This window comes from Musca autumnalis, unplaced genomic scaffold, assembly GCF_047663935.1.
Source record: "Musca autumnalis isolate F117 unplaced genomic scaffold, ASM4766393v1 scaffold_1, whole genome shotgun sequence".
In the NCBI taxonomy this organism is placed as follows: domain Eukaryota; kingdom Metazoa; phylum Arthropoda; class Insecta; order Diptera; family Muscidae; genus Musca; species Musca autumnalis.
The window spans coordinates 309113028-309134241 of NW_027411644.1; the positions used below are offsets into that span (position 1 = coordinate 309113028).

Genomic DNA, 21214 nt, shown 5'->3' on the forward strand with positions numbered 1-21214 from the left:
ACTGAAAAATTTGGACATTCAATGTCCAAGACGGGCCTGCATACCATTGTAGCGCGGGGATTGACTTGAAAAAAAAACAAAGATCAACCGAAAAAGGCTTTAAAGAAAACTAAATACCCTTAGCCTATGGCTGTACAAAGAAAAAACAATAACAGGAGTGGTGGACCTAAATGTACTATGAACAGATTGCTTAAATGACATTTGTACTGCCAGCGCTATTCGTACCTGCCTGATACCACGTTGGTTTAGAGGTTCTCGTTTCTACTTCCGAATCTCTCTCACTAGATCTTGAATATCCTCCTGACGTGCCTGGTTGGGGGAAGCCTATCCACTAAATTGTGGCAGGTATGCTCACGGCGTTAATACCCAATCAGGTACTGCATCGACAACATTTTGTTGAATTGATGCACCGCTAAAATCTTCTAATGGTCCACTGTTGTTGTTGTAACAGTGTTTTATTATTATGTTTGTATGTTCGTTCTCCTGTTCAATCTGGCTCTGGGTCTATCTCCAGTTCCAGGAAGGTGGCTACTTCGATGGGATGTAACCACAGATCCACTGGAGTTAGATGAGTAGGTTTGGCGGGGCAGTTGAATAGGTGCTTAGTATCGTGCGGGCCCATGCCGCATACTGGGCAGATGTCTTCTACGGTGCGATCTATTCTCGCCCAATAAGAATTTAGGCGACTGCAATATCCCGAGCGTAATTGAGTCAAAACTACTCTGGTTTGTCGTGGCAGCTGACGCTCTTCAGCTGCGATAGATGAGGGATGTACTCCGATGACTGCATTCACACTATAATTGGCCTTAGCAACTGTGTCCGTGTGAATGCTGTTCAAACCTGCCTGATATGCCTGTTGATCTAGAAGTTCTCTCCTATATTGTTGGACCTCCGTCTCTAGAGCATGAATATCCTTCTTAATATGCCTGGGTATATCGGTGGCCAGCAGATGATGATTGAGATGGCTCTCACGGTAACACCCGAGAAGTACTGCAACGATAGCATCTCATTATGTTGCCGTACTGGAAGAATCTTTGCCTCCTCATGTAGATGGTCCACCGTAGATTTGAGGTGGCACCCTGTCGCTGTTCTCATGGCGGCGTCCTGACAAATTTGAATCTTATCCCACTGCGTGTCACATAAATTCGGGGACCAAACTGGCGCCGCATAGCTTACCACAGACCGACCTATTGCTTTATACGTGGTCAACAAGGTTTCTTTATCTGCACCCCCAGTGCTGCCGGCTAGGGACTTGAGGACCTTGTTCCTACATTTCAGTTTATTGCAGATATCTGTGGCATGCGCGGATGACGTAAAAGTGGTGTCGAATGTGACCCCTAGAATTTTGGGGCAGTTTGTGGTCGGAATTCTGCTACCATCGACCCTGATATTCAACTCTCTTATATACTGCGCCATCCATGTGGCGGATATCTTCATATTCCTCGCGTGGAAAAATTTGGTAAGATCGGTTAAATATGATTTCAGTCTCTCACAGATGCCATCAGGGTAGGTACCGCATACCTTACGATCTCAATGCCGTCTGGAGGGGGCGGAATACAGGAAATGTAGAGGTTAAACAGTTCCGAAGATATCACCCCTCCTTGGGGAACTCCCTGTTTCACTCTACGGGGCTTGGAGTTCTTGTTCCTCAATTCCACATACGCCTGGCGTCCACACATATAGTTGATTATCCAACGTTTCAGACTTGGCCGGTTGTCTGCTCGATGTCCTCGAACAGCGTGGAGTGCTTGACAGTATCAGAGGCTTTTGATAAGTCAAGCACCACCATCACTGTTCTATCACACGGCCGCTCCTGGTTGAGTCCTCGACAAATATATGTGGTGGTGACGTGCAGCGCTGTTGTCGTGCTGTGCTGCTTACGGAATCCATGCTGATGATCGGCAACTTGATAGCTATTTCTAATACTGGGGAGGACTAAGGCCTCAAGGGTCTTCGCTACAGGTGACAAAAGCGAAATCGGCCAGTACGATTCACCTTTGCTGGCTTTAGTAGCGGGACCACCCTGCCCATTTTTCAGCCTAGCGACAGGTTGAGAACTTTAGTGAGATACTCCACTCCGGGCTCATCCAGCTGTTTCAACATTACCATGGAAATTCCGTCAGGGCCCAACGCTTTGGATGATTTAGCGTTAATGATAGCATTCGCAACATCATCCATTGTAAACTGAGGTGGTTCATCCTCGGCAGGAAGAGATCTGATGCGACGTAATACTCTTCTCTTCGCCCTGTCACTCTTGGAGTGCTCGACAAACAGTCGATTGAAGTAACTTGCACACCTCTTCGGGTCAGTCAACGTAACGTCACCAAACGTGACTGAGGTCCTGTCATCCCTCCTCCCGGGGTTCGAGAGTGACTTACCCGTTGCCCACAATTTACTTACACCGGCTCCAATGTTGCAACTCTTCAGACGATTTAATCACTTGTTCCGCTTATGTTCGCCGACCAGCCTGTTAACTTCCAGTGACAGCTCCCTAACTCTGGGGTCGTCGGGTTTGGTTCTACGAAGATCATCACGCTCATTTGCTAATCCCGTCGCCTCTGCTGAGAAATTTGTTCTTACTTCGGATATTCGACCAGCAAGTATATGGCGAGCGGCCGTAGCATTGATGATCTCTCGGAACGTCCTTTCCGCTACCCGAACATCAGAAGGATTGGGCAATTCTCTGAAGCGGTGATTGTTGAACTCTCTGAAACTCGGCCAATCGGCTTTCCCATGATTGACGAATGTGCGGCGTTCAGAGGTGATGAAATCGGGAAATGACGGGTTGCCAGGTGACGTCATTTGTCAGACCAGTTGACACGATGGTTATGGCTGGCGAACTGTGAAACGCTCCTCTAATTCTGGTAGGGGCGTCCTCATTGACCGAGCAAAACGTAGAGGTATCAGGCTATACAGCCAGCGCTGTACCCCTCTGGTCGTTTCCGAGGGCCGAATGCCACATCTCATGATACGCATTGAAGTCCCCCAGGACCAGACGATTATGACCTTCCAAAAGCGGGCTAATGTCAGGCTTATAATCTGTGGTACAGCTATTTCTCGGTGGGATGTATACGTTCAGCAACTCTATCTCGGCAAATCTACACCTGAGTGCTACCCCCATACATTCCAAGTACGGGTCGTTAGAGGCAGGCTCAAGCGAGATAGGTCTGTATTGAACAGACTGGTGCAAAAGGTAAGCTAATCCCCCACCTCCACATCTGGTGCGATCCTTCCTTATTACGTTGTAACCATCACAACGTACTGAGCTGTTCAGCATGGTTTCCTGCACCGCCGCGACCTTCATCTTCTTCCGATTCATAAAGTCGACTATTTCATCGATCTTATCTCGGAGCCCATTGCAATTAAATTGCAAAAAGGATGCATTTTCTGGAAAGGATGCAGCGTGCGGCTGCTGTTGGGGGGACTGCGGGGGAGTTTCGTGATCCGACGACGAAGGAGTTTTGTAATCTGACGACGACGACTCACTGGGGGCGGTGTTCGCGCAGCATGCAGCAACATAGTCCCTATCGTAGTCCCTCACGTAGGCAAGTCCAGATCAACCCCTTAAATGCGCCCACTCCTGACATCTATTGCATCTCACCGAAGATTGGATATGGGTGAAGATGCGGATGTGACAAACCTAGCACAAAGATATTGGTCCTGGATTTTCCTCCGTCCCGGCGCGGACCAAAAGAATCCGGGGCAGACATTCCGGGATATGCCGCTCCCACCACAGAAAAACGAAACAAATACAAACACATGTACACTGAGGTGGCAGCCGCTGACCGGAACGCTGATGTTGCGTGGTCCCGGGTTAATCCGGTACAGAGAACCCGCTGCCGTGGGATTGTCCATTGGTCCACTGGTGTCATCCAGTTTGACAGGTTTGAATATTCTTCCACTGCGTAGCGCTAGCATTTTCATACCAAACAAACAAAACGCGGACGACTTAAACACCGAAAGTTACAGCCAATATGTTGGCGTAGTTAGTGGTCGGAATCAGGACGCCATCGACTAATTATTCAGCTGGAGACTCATTTTAGTCCATCAGTTTTTTTGTTGTTGTAACAGCATATGATATGTTTGTAAGTTTTTCTTTCGATTATTTCGAAGGGTCAAAGTGTATGTACACTCGTAAGCCTATTGGCTGAGGATATAACAACAGTTATATTTTTTAGCAATGCTATACATCGACAAAATTCTTTCAGGAATATCCTATAGGGATTGTTCTCAATTTGTTTGTTTTTGTCCGCTAACGAAACATTGTGCGCATCACCGCCTAAGATACGAGTGTGAAGTATACGACTGAGCATTAATTACAGAATTGTGAATTTATTGAATCTGAATCCATGGCCCAAGTTAAATCCATTGTATTTACTTCTGCATACGTACAGTTGCGGTAAAAAAGCAGTGACCATTATGAAAATACTTTTGAAGAAAGAATAAAATATAAGCAACTTGATAGCGTAGATCCGTGATATGTAAAAATGTTGTATGGACCACACATGTATATATCTTGCTATGAATTTAGTATATATGGATAAGCTTGGGTCAGTTTTCTATATCCTTAAATTCAAACTATTTATTATCATTATTTACTACCGACAATCACTTAAAAATCAGTTATGACACGTAATGTCAACGCATTTCCTTCAAGGTCTTTATGTAGTACTTGACTTTTTATAATGGATTACATATCAGATTCCCTGCCATGGTGTGTAGGAATGTTATCATTCAATCTTCACTCTTTTTGCCAACATTTATCACTTTTGTAGACAATCACAAACGGCAGCGGCAATCATAGACGCAGTAATTCCAATGCTTCATTATTGCTCCCGATGATAATGAATACATACAACAGTATTAGCAGCTACTCAGACAGTCAGAAGGCTGAGCTATTTGGAAATGCCAAACAACAACAAATTGACGCATTCCATTTGATGGTAAGTAATAACGACGACGATGATGATGGTGGTGATGGTAGATCTAGGCATTGTTGCATTGACTATCGACTGCATATAAATGCATGACACGTGCACATCAACACCATTTTCATCCCCCGCATTTTTCTTCTCCCTCTGTCATAATCAAATAACTATGGCTTAGCATACCAAACTCCTATGGAATAAATGAAATTCCTGGATGATGCCACTAAAGTCATGGCTGTGCTGTTGTGGCTCATAATGATGATGGATTCATTTCACTTCCATTGACAAATAGACGACATAACTACTTTCCGGCTTTTCATAGAACATTTGTATGCCAAGTTTTCATAGCTTGCTTATAAAAAAGCCATGTGATGCCATGGCGGGGTATATTGTGGTAGCCAGTTTCAGTTTGTTTTCTTGTTGCTGTTTTTTTTCTCCCCATCTTCATTACGAATTCAATTACAATTTGTCGGATACGTGTCAAGCCTAACTTTGTGCAAATAACGATAATAATAGTTGCACAAAAGTTGCGAATTATTTATTTTGTTGCTGTTGTTGGTTTTTTTTGTAATGTTGCCAATTTATTGATTGATAAAATATCGAAAACTTATATCAATAGAGGTAGTGAGACGGAGGGATTCGTTTGGATTATCAACTTTGTATTTTAACTTGGCGCACTCCTCCTCAGTGACTATGACTTAATCATTAAATAATGCTATCAATAATTGTGCATGTCAAACACGTAAATATTGAAAGATGGATGAATTGCGTGTAGTTGGCTAGGGCGATGATGGTTGTTTAAATGTCTGAATGCAATGGATGGACGGATGGATGAATGGTTGGATATGTAGGCATTTAAGTCCAGAGAAATGTGAAATTCATTTTTTTACAGAACATTTGTCAAATAACCCCGAAATAAAAATAATTTCAATTAATTCTCTTCCGAGTCGAACCGTTATGACCTAAGAGGTACATTGAAAAATTAGGAATCCACCGATGCCCCACACATTCAACCATTATGCTACGTTTCATGGGTGGTTAGACCGATCATCAGGAATATTAGATTGTTATTTCAGTGGGTGTACGAAGGCTAAGCTTGGGAACTAGCTTTTATAAATGCTTCGGCGGATACCTAATTTTTCAATGTAGCTCTCAGGTCATAACAGCTCGACTCGAAAGAGAATTAATTCAAAGTTCACTCTAAAAATGACCTTTTGCCTTAAAAAGACACATCCGTTTGGATCCAAATCCGTTTCAGACAATTTGGAGTTGATTTAGCCATGTCCGTCCATCTGTCTGTCTGGCTGGAGCACACGATAACTCTCGAACGAATCAACCTATTCCGTCCAAAATTTGGCATTCGTAATATTTTGTCCAAACTTAGTTTAAGTTCGAAGATGGGTTATGTCGGTCCCCTGCTTCCAGATATAGATCAGGTTCGAATATGGACTATATTTGTCCACTACTTCGGGTAACTTACTTACTTAACTGGCCCATTACAGAACATTTGTTCCATAGGCCGAACTAAGAAAAGATCTCCATTTCTCTCTATTTGTTGCTTCGCACTCTGGAATACCGCGCCTTTTCATCTCATCCACCTGTTTGCGCCATCTATTCGTTGGCCTGTCAATTCTCCGTGCACCCCCAAGCGGTCCGTATTTATACGCTTTTTGGCGGGTTCATCATCGTTCATTCTTATTATATGGCCTAGCCAACGCAATCGCTGCATCTCGATACGTTTAACAATATTGATGTCGTTGTATAGCAGATACAGCTCGTGGTTCATGCGACGTCGATATTCACCGTCAACGCTGATTGGTCCGTAGATCTTTCGAAGAATTTTTCTCTCAAACACACCAAGCACCATGTCTGCTTGCGCAAGTGCCCAGGCTTCGGAGCCATACATCAGCACGGGTAGTATCAGTGTTTTGTAGAGCGTTATTTTTGTTTGACGAGATGTGGCTTTGTTTTTAAACTGCTTACTTAAACCAAAGTAGCATCTGCTGGCCAATACAATTCTTCTTTTTATTTCACAACTGATGTCGTTTCTTGTGTTTACGGAGGTGCCGAGGTAGACGAAGTCTTTTACTACCTCAATATTATAGGAACCAACTTCCACAGTCGGTCCGAGCACAATGGACGCATTGCGCGTCGACACCATCAACTTGGTCTTCTCACCGTTTACGGCCAGACCCACTTTAGCAGATTCTCCTTCGACCTTCATAAAGGTATCAGTTCTTTTACTGATCGCCCATGATGTCTATATCATCAGCATAAGCAAGTAACATGTGGCTATTGGTGTAGATTGTGCCACTTCTTTTGACGTTTGCCTCTCGTATAACCGTTTCCAGCAGGATGTTGAAGAGATCACACGAAAGGCTGTCTCCTTGTATGAAACCTCTTTTGGTACCAAACTCTTCAGAGAGGTTCTTTCCTATTTTAATTGAGGACCTCGTGTCAGTTAAAGTCATTTTACAGAGCCGGATGGACTTTGCGGGGATACCAAATTCAGACATGGCTTGGAATACCTTTGAACGCAGCGGGCTCTCGAAGGCTGCTTTATAATCGACAAAAAGGTGGTAGATGTCGATCTGCAGCTCTTGGGTCTTCTCCAGGATTTGCCGCAGGGTAAATATCTGGTCAATGGTGGACTTGCCAGGTCTAAAGCCGCATTGGTATGGCCCAATTATCTCGTTGACCAAAGGCTTTAGTCGTTCACACAATATCCCTGACACGATCTTGTAGGCAACAGGGATTAGACTTATGCCCCTATAGTTAGAGCATACAGTCTTATCTCCCTTCTTGTGGACGGGGCACAGGATACTCAGGTTCCAATCGTCGGGTACTCGTTCATCCTGCCAGATGGTGCTAACTAGCTGATGAATACACTTTATCAGCGTGTCTCCTCCGGTTTTAAACAGCTCGGCTGGTAAGCCATCGGCACCTGCTGCCTTATTATTCTTCAGCCGATTTATTGCTGTCTTTACCTCATCTTGGCTGGGCGGCATACATTCAATACCATCTTCTGGGATTGGGACTGTGGTATCTTCGTCGTCTTCGCTGCTATGGGATACCAACAATTTTGAAAAATGTTCTTTCCATATCCTGAGTACACTATCTGTATCAGTTACCAAATTACCTTGCTGGTCTCTACAGGAGGATGTGCCTGTACCAAAGCCATCAGTTTGATGCTTGACTCTTTGACTCTCCTGTACATCTCGATTTTTTCACACTCCCGCTTTTCCACCTCTCGTTTTTTCCTGCGGAAAAGACGTTTCTCCTCTCTCCTTTTCTCCCTGTATCTCTCTCGTGCGCTACGCGTTGCTACGGATTGTAAAGTAGCCCTATATGCCGCATTTTTCTCTTCGGTGGCATCAAGACACTCCTGATCATACCATGGATTCCTTGGTGGAGGTCTCTGGTAAACAAGTATGGATTTTGCGGCTGTTTGCATGGAGTTGGCAATGCTTTGCCATTGCGCTGATACGTTATCGGGATAAGGAGTGCTTTGATTAAGCAATTGGGCTAGTTTGAGTGGAATATGCTGTGGCTATCTGCTGTGATTGCAGCTTACCGATGTCTAACTTTCGTGCTGTGTCTGTTCGTACTTTGCTACGTCGCTACGTTTAAGCGGGTGCGTACCTTTGCTAAAACAAGGTAGTGGTCCGAATCAATGTTTGCGCCTCGGAACGATCGTACATCCAACACGCTCGATGAATGTGTTCCATCTATCACAACATGATAAATTTGATTTCTTGTCTTCTGATCTGGAGACAGCCAGGTGCCCTTATGAATATCGAGATGATTAAATCTGGTACTGCTAACTACCATGTTTTTTGCAGCTGCAAAGTCTATCAGCCTCATACCATTGTCAGATGTTTCACTGTGGAGACTGAATTTCCCGACTGTTGGGCCAAAGATATTCTCCTTTCAAATTTTGGCATTAAAATCGCCTAGAATGATTTTAATGTCATGGGCAGGGCAACGGTCATATGTTTCTTCTAAGCGCTCGTAAAATATATCTTTGGTCTGTTCGTCCTTTTCTTCAGTGGGAGCATGAGCGCAAATAAAGCTGATGTTGAAGAATTTAGCTTTTATTCGAATTGCAGCAAGTCTTTCATTCACTGGGGTGAAGCTTGATACCAGATGTTTTAGCCTCCGACTAACTACGAATCCGCAACCGAACTCATGCTTGTGACGCCTTTCCCATTCCATCGTATTTCCTGTATGGCAGTAATATCGGCGTTGTACCTGCACCTTCTCTATAAAGAGTGCGAACATTCCAGGTGCAGATTCGCAGATCATGGTCGTTAAAACGTTTGCGGGGTTCGTCAACTTTAGAGGGGTTTGTTTTTCTTTTCTTTCGTTTTTTCATAGTAAGCTGTTTTTTTCTAGGGGAGGGTTACTAACCCGACGCCCAAACCCATGTTTTTAACGTTCTTATGGGTGAACGTGCGGCACATGTTAGCTCACTACCTTTAACGGGTGTTAAAGGCAGTTCCCCACGTGACACCACGGGGAGGTCAGTGTCCACTTGAGGTGAAAGAGGGACCACGATAAATCCTGGGCTTTGCCATGTTAAAACCGGTCAGGGCCGTTCCTTGGTATCTTCCATCCTCTACGTCGGGTACCTCTCACCCAAAATTTCGCATAAGTTCACTTTAAGACCTGCGCTCGAATAACTTTGATTTTTGTTGAAGCTACTTGCATTAGCTGCCTTAATTATGACGGTAAACGTTTTTTTCAGGGGCAAGTCCATAGTTCTTGAGAAAACAGCCCGAAAGGCGTAAAACCCCCTATGGCACCATATGTAGTGGCTGGAGAGCACGATAGCTCTCGAACTGATCAACAGATTTGGTCCAAAATTTGGCCTTCGTCAAACTTTGTTCAAACTTAGCTTCAGTTCCAAGATGGGCAATACCGGTCCACAACATCCGGTACTTCCCCCAATTTTTAAAAAAAGATCACTAAAATGGTAATGGCCCATATCGGCCCTCTCCTTAGGGTACCCCCCACAAAATTTCAACATTTGTGTCTAAGTGCAGTTTACGGTCTGTTCGAAGATCCTTTGAAAATGTATACCGATGCTGTTCATTGTGGTCCAGTTTAAAGCGATATTATGTTTTCTGTGGACTAGTCCATGCTTCCTGGAATACTGGTCCAAAAGTTATACGATGACCCACTGAAATAACTAGTGGGCGCGATATCAATCGAAAATATATAACTCCCAAAATAATATCCACTTACATAATGGACTATTGTCGGTCCAGTCCTTTATGTACCTCCTCAGCAATCCTTTTGAACTTTAATCCTAATCCACATTTTTGTGAGTATGAACCGCCCAAAACTTTGAAAACCACTTAAATACTATTTTTGGGAATAAAGTGTTTCAAATTAAACAGGCTGAGGGTATATCTCTGTCGGCTAAGCCGACTGATACTTTTTTATTTGTAATATATAATATTATTTTAAGCAATTTTTAGAATTGGAGTTTACAGTTGCAGATATGTAAATAACAACGTCCTGTAACCCTAATTGTATTGCCAAATGCCAAACAATTCATTCCTAGAATTTGTTTGTGATCAATGGCGTATACGTTATGACAATAGTTATACACCATGATGTTCCAAAATAAATAATTGTTAAAAAAACTACAATTTTAACAAATTGCACAGCAACAAAATGGTATTCCCCATTCCAAAATGCAATAATCGGTTGTGTGTGACACTATTTCATTCAAAAAAATACACATTTTTAAATTCAACACTATTGCTAAAAAAAACTGACTAAACAATTTGGTATGCAAAGTCATTGCTGTTTTGGGGGAGGAGAAACAAAACACAAACAAAATTCCAACAACTATAAAAGACAATAAGGCGCAGACAAATGAAATGTAATTGGCCAAAAATGTGCCGAAATGTGTGTATTCCCAGTGTGTGAATAAATTTTGAAATGACAAAGCGTTTGCCTATTTTGTTGATGTTATGTTATGCTATTGTAAATTTGCAATAATAACGACAACAGCAACGATGACTTTGGATGATGATGTTGATAATAATAGTAAACTACAAGTAAATATATAGTTGTTATTTAGTTTGATTTTGTTTTCGTCTGTCAAACGGATATGACTTGCATTTCAAATTTTTGATAAATTATGCCAAAATAATGAAATTGTCGCAAAAGAAGAGACGAAGATAACATGTTGTGAAGGCACCTGTTTCTTGTATTTGTTGTACATGAAAAAGTTCAAATAAACAGATAAATAAATTTAATATTTTAAAGTAATAATATTAAAAATACATAGTTTATATAACACCATAAATGGGAAGAAGTATATAGTGGTTATGGGAGATGTATATACAACTTTTGGCAACACTTATTTACTTCTTCACTCAGTTTTAAATAACGGTCAAGGGCGCTGTTGTTAAAGATTTTTTGCAAAGACTCCGTGTTACATACATGATTGCAAATGTGTTGTACAAATAAATTTGTACATAAGTTTTGAATAAGGTATATACCAATAACTCCACTCCAAACCAATTAATCACCTTAACCACTGTCTGACTGACTTTTTTATTTCATTTGCCAGCAACAGTCTCGTGCCTTAGACAAATAAGGAAGTCTTAATACATTGCACCTCTCAACTACGATACAATAAATTTCAAAAACACAGCTAACTAAAGACATCAGCAGAGCTATCAGTTAGCCATAAATACAATACCCCACTGGAACGTGCATAAATTTCTCAATGATTAACTTAACTCCGAGTAAAAATAAACTCATGTGGTTTTTGTGTGTATGTCTGTAAAATTAACATTGATTTTTTATTTCTTTTGACTTACCTTTTCGCAGGCAAATAAAACGGGAGCCGTTGCAAGACCCAGTTTTAAATCGGCAGCGGCAGGTTTACCCATTGTTTCGGTTGATGATACAAAGTCCAACATATCATCGACCAATTGAAAAGCCAAACCAATATTACGACCATATTGGAATGCCAATTCCTTGAGGTTATCATCGGCATCAGCAATGACAGCCGTCTGAAAAATTGAAAGAGAGAAGTGTACAGATATGGTATTAGAAGTTATTTTAAAATAATTAATGTGTCAACAAAAATGGAAAAGGAGAATAGGGTATAGTAATAGCATATTAAAGGAAAAGGGACAGAAGTAGGATGATGCAATGCTTTAGTATTTTTCAATTTAGATCAACTAGACGCATGAGACTTCGTGGCATGGTGTATTAGTCCGAAGTGGTGTTTTTAATGCCTATAGTTCAAAATGGACTTTAAAGCAGCAGATTTCATTCTGGTAACCCCCTTTTTGAAATATATTACTAACTAAACCCCGTGGCGTATACATTGTGACAATAGTTATACGCCCCGATATCATGTAAATACTATAATACAAATAAATCTATAATAAATACTTTCCAAACAGGCTTAGGTGGCCCGTTACAGGACACTTGTCCCACAATTCAAACTAAGAATACCGATTTGGTCCCAACTTTACATCACGTAATATTTTGTCCAAACTCATGTTCGATACAGCAACCCCTCCCATACGTTTAAAACTTTTCTTCGATACATAGATCAGCTTCGAATAGAGACTATGAAAATTGTTCGCAAATGTGTTTCTGATCGCTTTGTAATTTTTTACAACAGATTGTCTTCGCGATCCCTATTAAGGGAATACAATTTATTTCGGGGACAAGGTCTTCTATAGCCAACATACGACTTCTTGAGGTTTTCTATAGTCAACAGAGACCACTTGAGGTCTTCTGCAGACAGAAGACTTCTTGAAGCCTTTTATGAACAACAGAAAACCTCCTGAGGTCTTGTATAGACAACAAAGGGGCTTTTGAGGTCTTCGGTACACAACAAAAGTACTCTTCAGCATTCTGCAGACAGCAGAAGACCTTTTCCGTCTTCTGTAGACTGCATCTGACCTCTTGAGGTATTCTAAGACCAGACAGAAGACCCCTTGAAATCCTCTATAGAGAACAAAAGACCTCTTAAGGTCTTCTAAAGAAATCAGAAGACCTCTTAAGACATTCTTTAGCAACAGAAAACCTCTTGAAAGCCTTTTGAGATCTATAAAAACAGAATACCTCTTGAGGTCTTCTACGGGCAACAGAGGACGTTTTAAGGTCTTGCTATAGACAACCGAAGATATGTTGATGTCTTCTATAGACAATAGACGACACCCTGAGGTATTTTATGGACAAACGAAGAACTTTTGAGGTTTTCTATAGACAAAATAAGACTATTTGAGGTATTCTATAAATAACTGAAAAGATCGTGAGGTCTTCTATAGACAACTGAAGACATTGTGAAGTCTTCTATAGATAGCAGGAGAATTATATAGACCACAGAAGACTTTTTGAGGTCTTCTATAAACAACTGAAAACATTGTGAGGTTCTCTATAAACAGCAGACAAATTCTTGAGTTCTTGCATAGACAACAGAAGACCACAAGAAGTCTTCTATAGACAACAGAAGTCCTGTTGAGGTGTCCCATAGGCAACAGAAGACCTCTTGAGGTATTCTAAGACCAGACAGAAGACCCCTTGAAATCCTCTATAGAGAACAAAATACCTCTTGAGGTCTTCTATAGAAATCAGAAGACCTCTTAAGACATTCTTTAGCAACAGAAAACCACTTGAAAGCCTTTTGAGATATATAAAAAAACAGAATACCTTTTGAGGTCTTCTATAGAAAACAGGAAACCACAAGAAATCTTCTATAGACAACAGAAGTCCTGCTAAGGTGTCCCATAGACAACAGAAGACGTCTTGAGATATTCTAAGACCAGACAGAAGACCCCTTGAAATCCTCTATAGAGAACAAAATACCTCTTGAGGTCTTCCATAGAAATCAGAAGACCTCTTAAGACATTCTTTAGCAACAGAAAACCACTTGAAAGCCTTTTGAGATCTATAAAAAACAGAATACCTCTTGAGGTCTTCTACGGGCAACAAAGGACCTTTTAATGTCTTGCTATAGACAACCGAAGATATGTTGATGTCTTCTATAGACAATAGACGACACACCTCAGTTACAAACGAAGAACTTTTGAGGTATTCTATAGACAAAATAAGACTATTTGAGGTATTCTATAAATAACAGAAAACATCGTGAGGTTTTCTATAGACAACTGAAGACATTGTGAAGTCTTCTATAGATAGCAGGAGAGTTATATAGACCACAGAAGACTTTTTGAGGTGTTCTATAAACAACTGAACACATTGTGAGGTCCTCTATAAACAGCAGACAAATTCTGGAGGTCTTCCATAGACAACAGAAGTCCGCAAGAAGTCTTCTATAGACAACAGAAGACCTGTTGAGGTGTCCCTTGGGCAACAGAAGTCCTCTTGAGGTCTTCTATAGACAAAAGAGGACCTCTTGGTGTACTTCTTAAACAGCAGAAGTCCTCTTTAGGGTTTTTTATGGACAACTGAAGACGGCAAGCATATCCAAAAGATACGCTAGAGGTCTTTCCACCCATTGGTGAATTTAACGTTTTATTTATTATACCCGCAACCTTTAGGCCAATGAGGGTATATACCCTTTCATAAGAAACAAGTAAAAAAAGTATCAGTCAGCTTTGCCGACAGAGATATACCCTCAGCCTGTGTATATTGAAACAATTTTTTCCCAAAAAACGTATATAAAAATTTTGGATGTATGGATGAAAGTTTTGCGGAGGGGATACTTAACGGAATGGATCGACATTGACCATTATGGAAGTGAATATCCAGCCACTACATATGGTGCCATAGGGGGTTTTTACACCCTTCGGGCTGTTTGCTCAAGAAGTATGGACTTGTCCCTGAAAAAAATTTTACCATCGTAATTGAGGCAGCGAATGCAAGTTGCTTCAACAAAAATCAAAGTGATTCGATTCCAGGCCTTAAAGTGAACTTCTCCGAAATTTTGTGTGGGAGGTACCGGATGGAGTGGACAAATATAGTCCATATTTGAACCTGATCTATATGTGGTAGATATATTTGGATGTGTAAAGTATGAACCAATTCGGCCACTCCCTTCAAAAGTTACCGTATGAAAAATGTTTCCGAACATTTTTGAACTTTTGTTGGAGATTTACCTGAAGGAGTGGACCTATATGGCTTATCTTCGAACTTAAAGTATGTTTGGACCGAATCGGAAGATCCCTTCGAGAGTTATCTTGCGCTCCAACCATTACACACGGTGTCAAAGGGATTTTTTCCAATTTTCAGGTTATTTTCTCAGGAAGTATGGACTTGCCCCTGAGGAAACTTGTACCGTCGTATAGGGGGCAGTGACTACAAGTTGCTACAACAAAAATCAAAGCGATTCGAGAGCAGGCCCTAAACTGAACTTATCCGAAATTTTGTGTGGGAGGTACCCGAAGGCGTGGATCGATTGAGTCCATGTTGGAACCTCATCTAAGTCTGGTAGAAATTTCACGATGTGCAAAGTATGGACCAAATCGGTTACTCCCTTTAAGAGTTATCATGCCCACAAATTTTCCGAACATTTTGGAACTTTTGTGGGGGAGGTACCGGAAGGTGTGGACCGATATAGCTCATCTTCGAACTTAAACTAAGTTTGGACAAAATATAACGAAAGCCAAATTTTGAACCGAATCGGTTGATCCGTTATCGTGCGCACTAGCCAACCAGCCAGACAGACGGGCGGACATTGCTAAATCAACTCCAAATTGTCTGAAACACATTCCGTCCAAACATACTTGGGGTCTAAAACCATTATTTCGCTGAGCCACATTTTGCTCGTATGAAAGTGTATATACTAGGGTGGAGCGATTTGAACACCACCACGGGCGCCTGTATTTTCTGATTATTGGAATTGTACTGAGCAAAAAAGTCCACTAGACCATAAGTCTACGGTGAAAATCGAGCCCCCGGATTTTGACTTGAAGTTTTTTTTTTCAAGGATTTTTGGATATTTTGGCATATATGTAACAGCCAAACCACTGAGATTTTCGATCCAACACAAAGACAAAAATTGTAGCCAAAACAATAATTAGGAACTCTCTAGTAAACAGCAAAAGCATTGGAACGCTCCTTCAGGCAGTTATGGCCCCGAGAATGTGCACATTTTTCGGATAATATCGATAAATTACACTGTGCTACAAAATTTGACTCAAAGTCAGTGGGTGGAAATTTCCTTTTGGAGATGATAGCCCTTGGTGAGTGTACTAAGAACGCAAAGGGAAATTTTCAGCATAGATCAAGTTTCTGAGATATGGTTTGGCCAAAATATCCTTGAAAAAAATATCAAGTCAAAATCCGGGGGCTCGATTTTCACCGTAGACATATGGTGTAGTGGACTTTTTGCTCTGTACAATCCCAAGAATCAGAAACTCCAGGCGCCCACTATCACTTTTTTCCTTCCATACAAATTGCCCCGGCCTAGTATAAAAAATGTGCCTTATCGAAATAACGGTTTTAGACCCCAATTATGTTTGGACGAAATTTGTTTCAGACAATTTGGAGTCCATTTAGCCATGTCTGTCCGTCTGCCTGGCTGGCTGGTGCGCCCGATAACTGTCGAACCGATCTCACCGATTCGAACAAAATTTTGGGTATCGTAATATGTTGTCCAAACTTAGTTTTAGTTCGAAGACTATATCGGTCCACTGCTTCGGATATAGTGAAGTATTGAAAATCTGTTCAGCAGGTTCTTGCGCAAGTCCATACTTCCTGAGATATTGGACAAAATGTTCCAAGAAACCCTGACCCTAGTAGATGCAAATGAAATCTACTAGGACGAAATTGACCAGAAAGCTGATTGTGGTGTCTGTCGAACAAAAAAAAAAGCTTTATAAAAATATTTCTATTCGTTCAAAAGTTATAGAATTTTGACCATGAACGAAATGAAAACGATTCTGATCCACTGTGTGTCGGGAACAAAAAATATATCTCTTTATAATCTTTACTTCCAAGAGATACGCGAGGACCTCTCAGGTGAATTTAACGTTTTATTCTCTTTTTGCTAAAACCTACCATACCACCCTCGTTAAATAGATTACAATTAAAACAAAATACAGTTGAACCTCGATTATCCGTGAATCGATTATCCGGGAACCTCCATTATCCGTGATAGAAAAGAAATGTTGGACTTATTCCATTTCTTCTATTTTTCGTTATAAACTTCATTACCCGGGAGTAAAAACACACTTTCCAATTAATTTGATTAAGCAAACAAAAGGTAAAAAACGAAAACTGGAAATTCTGCCGTATTACACAATTTGTGTATTTATGGTATCACAAAAACCATGGGACAAAGTCAACTCAGATGAATCTGATGATGATGATATTATGTGTCCTTCTAAAATTTGGTGGATTACCGTAACAACTTTTATAAAAATTGCAGATTTTCATATTATTGTACAATATTATGCCATTTTTACTTAAAAATATGTTCAAAAACTGCATAAACGCATTGCCTCCATTATTCGGGAAAATCCGACTGTATTGTAACGATAAATTGCATGCGTGCATTATTATCAGGTTAAGGTACATCGAAGTAATGTTTCTTCATTGTTATTATAATTTTGAAAAAAAAAAAAATGTTGTATTCATCAAATTTTTAACGCTTCATTGCACTTTTGATTGCTTTGGTTATTGATTTTACTTACCGCCTTCAATGTGTTGGCTATCAGTGAAGCCGTTTTCCTGTATGTCTTTGTCAAATAGTGGGCAAAACGTTCGTTTTCAGTTTCCCTTGAACCCAACTGCATGAATTCACCTTGTACCAAATCCGTTAAAATCTGCAAAGAGACGAAACAAAAGAAGAAGAAGAAGAAAAAGGTAATTTTAATAACAAAAGCAACAAATTAAAGATTTGCAGAAGGAAAACAACTAAAACATAAAATAAACGGTTCTTTAATTTACGGAGACGCGGAGGTTTGAAGTCAAGACACGTAGACGCCGCCAGCCAAAAACAAAAACCAACAAAGCAAAAATGCTTGTGGACCTCCAAAAATCGGAAATAACAACATTTAGTGTGGGTTTTATTACTTTGCGGTGTTGAATGGGGTTGAGGGAAGAGGAGTGTTTGGGGGTCTTGCTTGGTAGGTGCATGTACTTCATATTAACATTTTAGTAGTGTTGGATGGAGGGTTGATTGAGGATGGATGAGTGAACTAAAGTTGCGTTTTAACCTTTTTACAATTTTAATTCGTTTAACAAGCCATTGTGGCGTGTCATTAATTGTTTAATTAACATGGCTATGATTTTGTTTAAAGCAGTAAATTTTCTGCATTGTTTGTTTCAACTTGCAGTTTGCAACAAATTCTATTGTCGACAATAAGAATTCAGTTTACATGCCTAATTTGTGGTTATTGTTGGTTGAGTTGTTGTTGGCCAGAAGTAACATTGAATTTTGAAGTAATGAAAACCTTGAAATTAATGTTTGCCTGTTAGAGTTTTGAAAAAAATAGAATTTGCGAGTTTTCAAGAGTAAGGAAAAGGTTTCAGGGCTAATGTAGGGTAGAAACATTATACTTCTCATGACCTTGGATTATTATTTAAATAGTAATTATGACGGTGGACTTAGTCGTTAGTCTACCCCAGTCTTCCATGTGCTACTTCTAAAACCATTGCAATTTCAGCACATATTCCAATAAAAATCAATTTAAAAAACCCATAACTAAAAACCAATTACCATCAAAAAGAGATTCAAATACACCACAGGAACTTAAAAGGCCTGACATATCAAACCTGCATACATATGCATGTTCCTACGTACTAACACATTGCCCTGTCAATATCAATATTTCATAGATATTGAACAAATGTGCAATAAAACACAAACAGTCTGTAAAAACACACCAACTTCCCCCTCACAAACCCACAACCAGTCATTTACCCTGCTCAAAATGTCAATTTCTAGTAAAGGCTTTTTTCAATTCTCTTCCCCTCTCAAAAAACGCAACCAGTCATTTACCCTCCTCAAAATTTCAATTCCAACCCAAGACTTTTTTTATTTACTCTTCACAATACTTTTTTGTTTGGTTTGCAAGGACAAATTAATTAGAAGTAAAACAATTGCAGAGAAGAGGTAATTTCTGTTCAATAGAAATTTTATTTGGAAATTCAATTTTCAACAAATCGAAGACTACGAAAATGGTCATTCAGTTCAGTTTAGCCAGTCATATGCCGGATATATTTTTGTGTATTGAATGAGAGATTTTTTTCTTTTCGAAATGAAAATAATGACTGTTAATTGACATTGACACTTTTAGGCAATGCTGCTGCCAAAAAATGAAAAAAAAAAAAACAAGGCAAGACAAATAGTTAGTAAAACAGCATAGATGTGTGTTTTTGTCTACATCCGAACCATTTTGCATGCATGCATGTCGTCGTTTAGATAATAGTTTAGGTAAATATCATAAAAATCTATTGTGCAAAAGATTTGAAAATTTTAAAAATATTTTTTGTTCAAGATGTTTTGGGTATAATGTTTGGAATTTATTAAAGGGGAAGGACGTTTAAAATAAATAAAACAAAATTGCGAATGTGTTTACATGAATAATCTTTAACATAGTGCTAGATTTGAACCAACATGTGCCTCTACCGCCAAAAGAAATAGAAAATTAATAGTCAAAATAGACATTGAAATATCAGAAATTCCCATAAAACTGAATTTTTGTTGGTGAGGCATGGTAGGACAATATAGGGTAAGATCAATACCCAGCTGACTGAACTGGGCTGTAATGTTAGTGTCAAATTCCATACGACATTTTCTATTTTTATTTCTATTTTCGATGTACATACATTAGGGATATATATTTTTTGAGGAAAAAATATATCATTCAGAAAAAAACTATTTCCCGTAAAGACTTCTTCATATCAATGATATGTAACCTCTTCCAAGTCCGAACAACGTGCCGCACACTATAACACCTCTTATAGAATCTTCAAAATATTCAATCGAATGTGAAAAATATTAGTTTTATAAATTCCAATAATTTATAGACATTTCTTTGTTTTGTTTACATGTACCGGTGACAATAACGTTACAAACAATAACAATTGCATTTGTGCTTGCTGTTGAGTTGTATTTGTGGTAGTAATTACTCTACTTTCTTTGTTCTACCAACGGGGAGAGGTAGGATTTGTGAAAAAAATCGTATTCGTTCTCAAAAACGGTTAGCCTAGCCACAAAAGTACTTATAAGCCATATAGGACACACAAGCTCAACTAGGACGAGTAAGGATAGGACCAAAGTCAGGCGGGGTCGACTATATGCTACCTTTCTTTATTCTAAAAAATTTAAACATCAAATGCCGATGAAAACAATTAAAAAAGTACACGCAGAAAATTATATGTTAGAAATATGTTTGGATCCAAACAAATATTTGTTTGGGTCCAAACAAATATCTCAATTTTATATGTTTGGCTGCCAACATATTTTTTATGTTAGAACATATTTTCATGGGTGCGGAGAGGATGTTTGTCAAAGAGAGTAACAACAAGGCTCTCGCGGCTGCGGAATGCCGGTTTATAATAAAGAGCTGTGTGTATGGTGTAATAGGAGACGCAGAAGTTTTGCGATGTGTATGCGTAAAACAAGTGTGTTTCGTGCTTTGATGTTGTTAACCAACGTAGCAAGCGAAGAGGAAAAGAAAAAAATGGTATTAATCTTTTTTCTTCAGTGTTCTAGAGACAATCGTTAATTAAAGATGGTAAAGTGAGTGAATAAATCAGTGTTTTTTTTTCTTTTCTTAAACAAATTGTGTTTTTTAGTAAATTAAATGTCCAATACATTATATAATTGAATCAAAAAGGTGAATGGAAATATTTTATTGGACAAGGAAGAAATCTTATTTAATATTGGTAATTACATCAATACATTTTTATACCCTACACTATATGGAGGGTATAATTAAATTTGTCATTCCGTTTGTAACACGTCGAAATATTCGTCGGAGACCCTATAAAGTATATATATTATTGATCAGCATAAAATTCTATGTCGATTTAACCGTGTCCGTCATTTTTCCTCCGAAATGGCTGAAATTTGGTATAAATTTTTCGTATAGGTCCACGCCTTCATATAGTCCCCATACAACGGTACCTCCCGATTTTCGATATTTTAAAGATTGGGCCTCAATTTTACTCCGATATGGCTGAAATTTGGTATTTAGACTTGGTCGGGGCTACTCAAACTTCCCCTTTAAATTTGCCGGTATAGGTCCGAGCCTTCATATAGCGCTCATGGAAAGGTACCTCCCGATGTTCGGTATTTTGAAGATTGTGGCTTGGTATTGAATTTTCTT

General features: G+C 39.7%; 1 protein-coding gene across 1 annotated transcript in view; it reads right to left on the minus strand.

Moving 5' to 3' along the window:
- The window catches only part of qless (decaprenyl diphosphate synthase subunit 1 qless), a 173777-nt gene that overhangs the window by 5181 nt on the left and 147382 nt on the right, over positions 1–21214 (minus strand). The window contains exons 6-7 of the mRNA XM_073962187.1: positions 17570–17701; positions 11771–11965 (exon numbers count right to left, since the gene is read on the minus strand). Coding sequence (XP_073818288.1) covers positions 11771–11965; positions 17570–17701 — 327 coding nt within the window. The remainder of the gene's footprint in view (positions 1–11770; positions 11966–17569; positions 17702–21214) is intronic.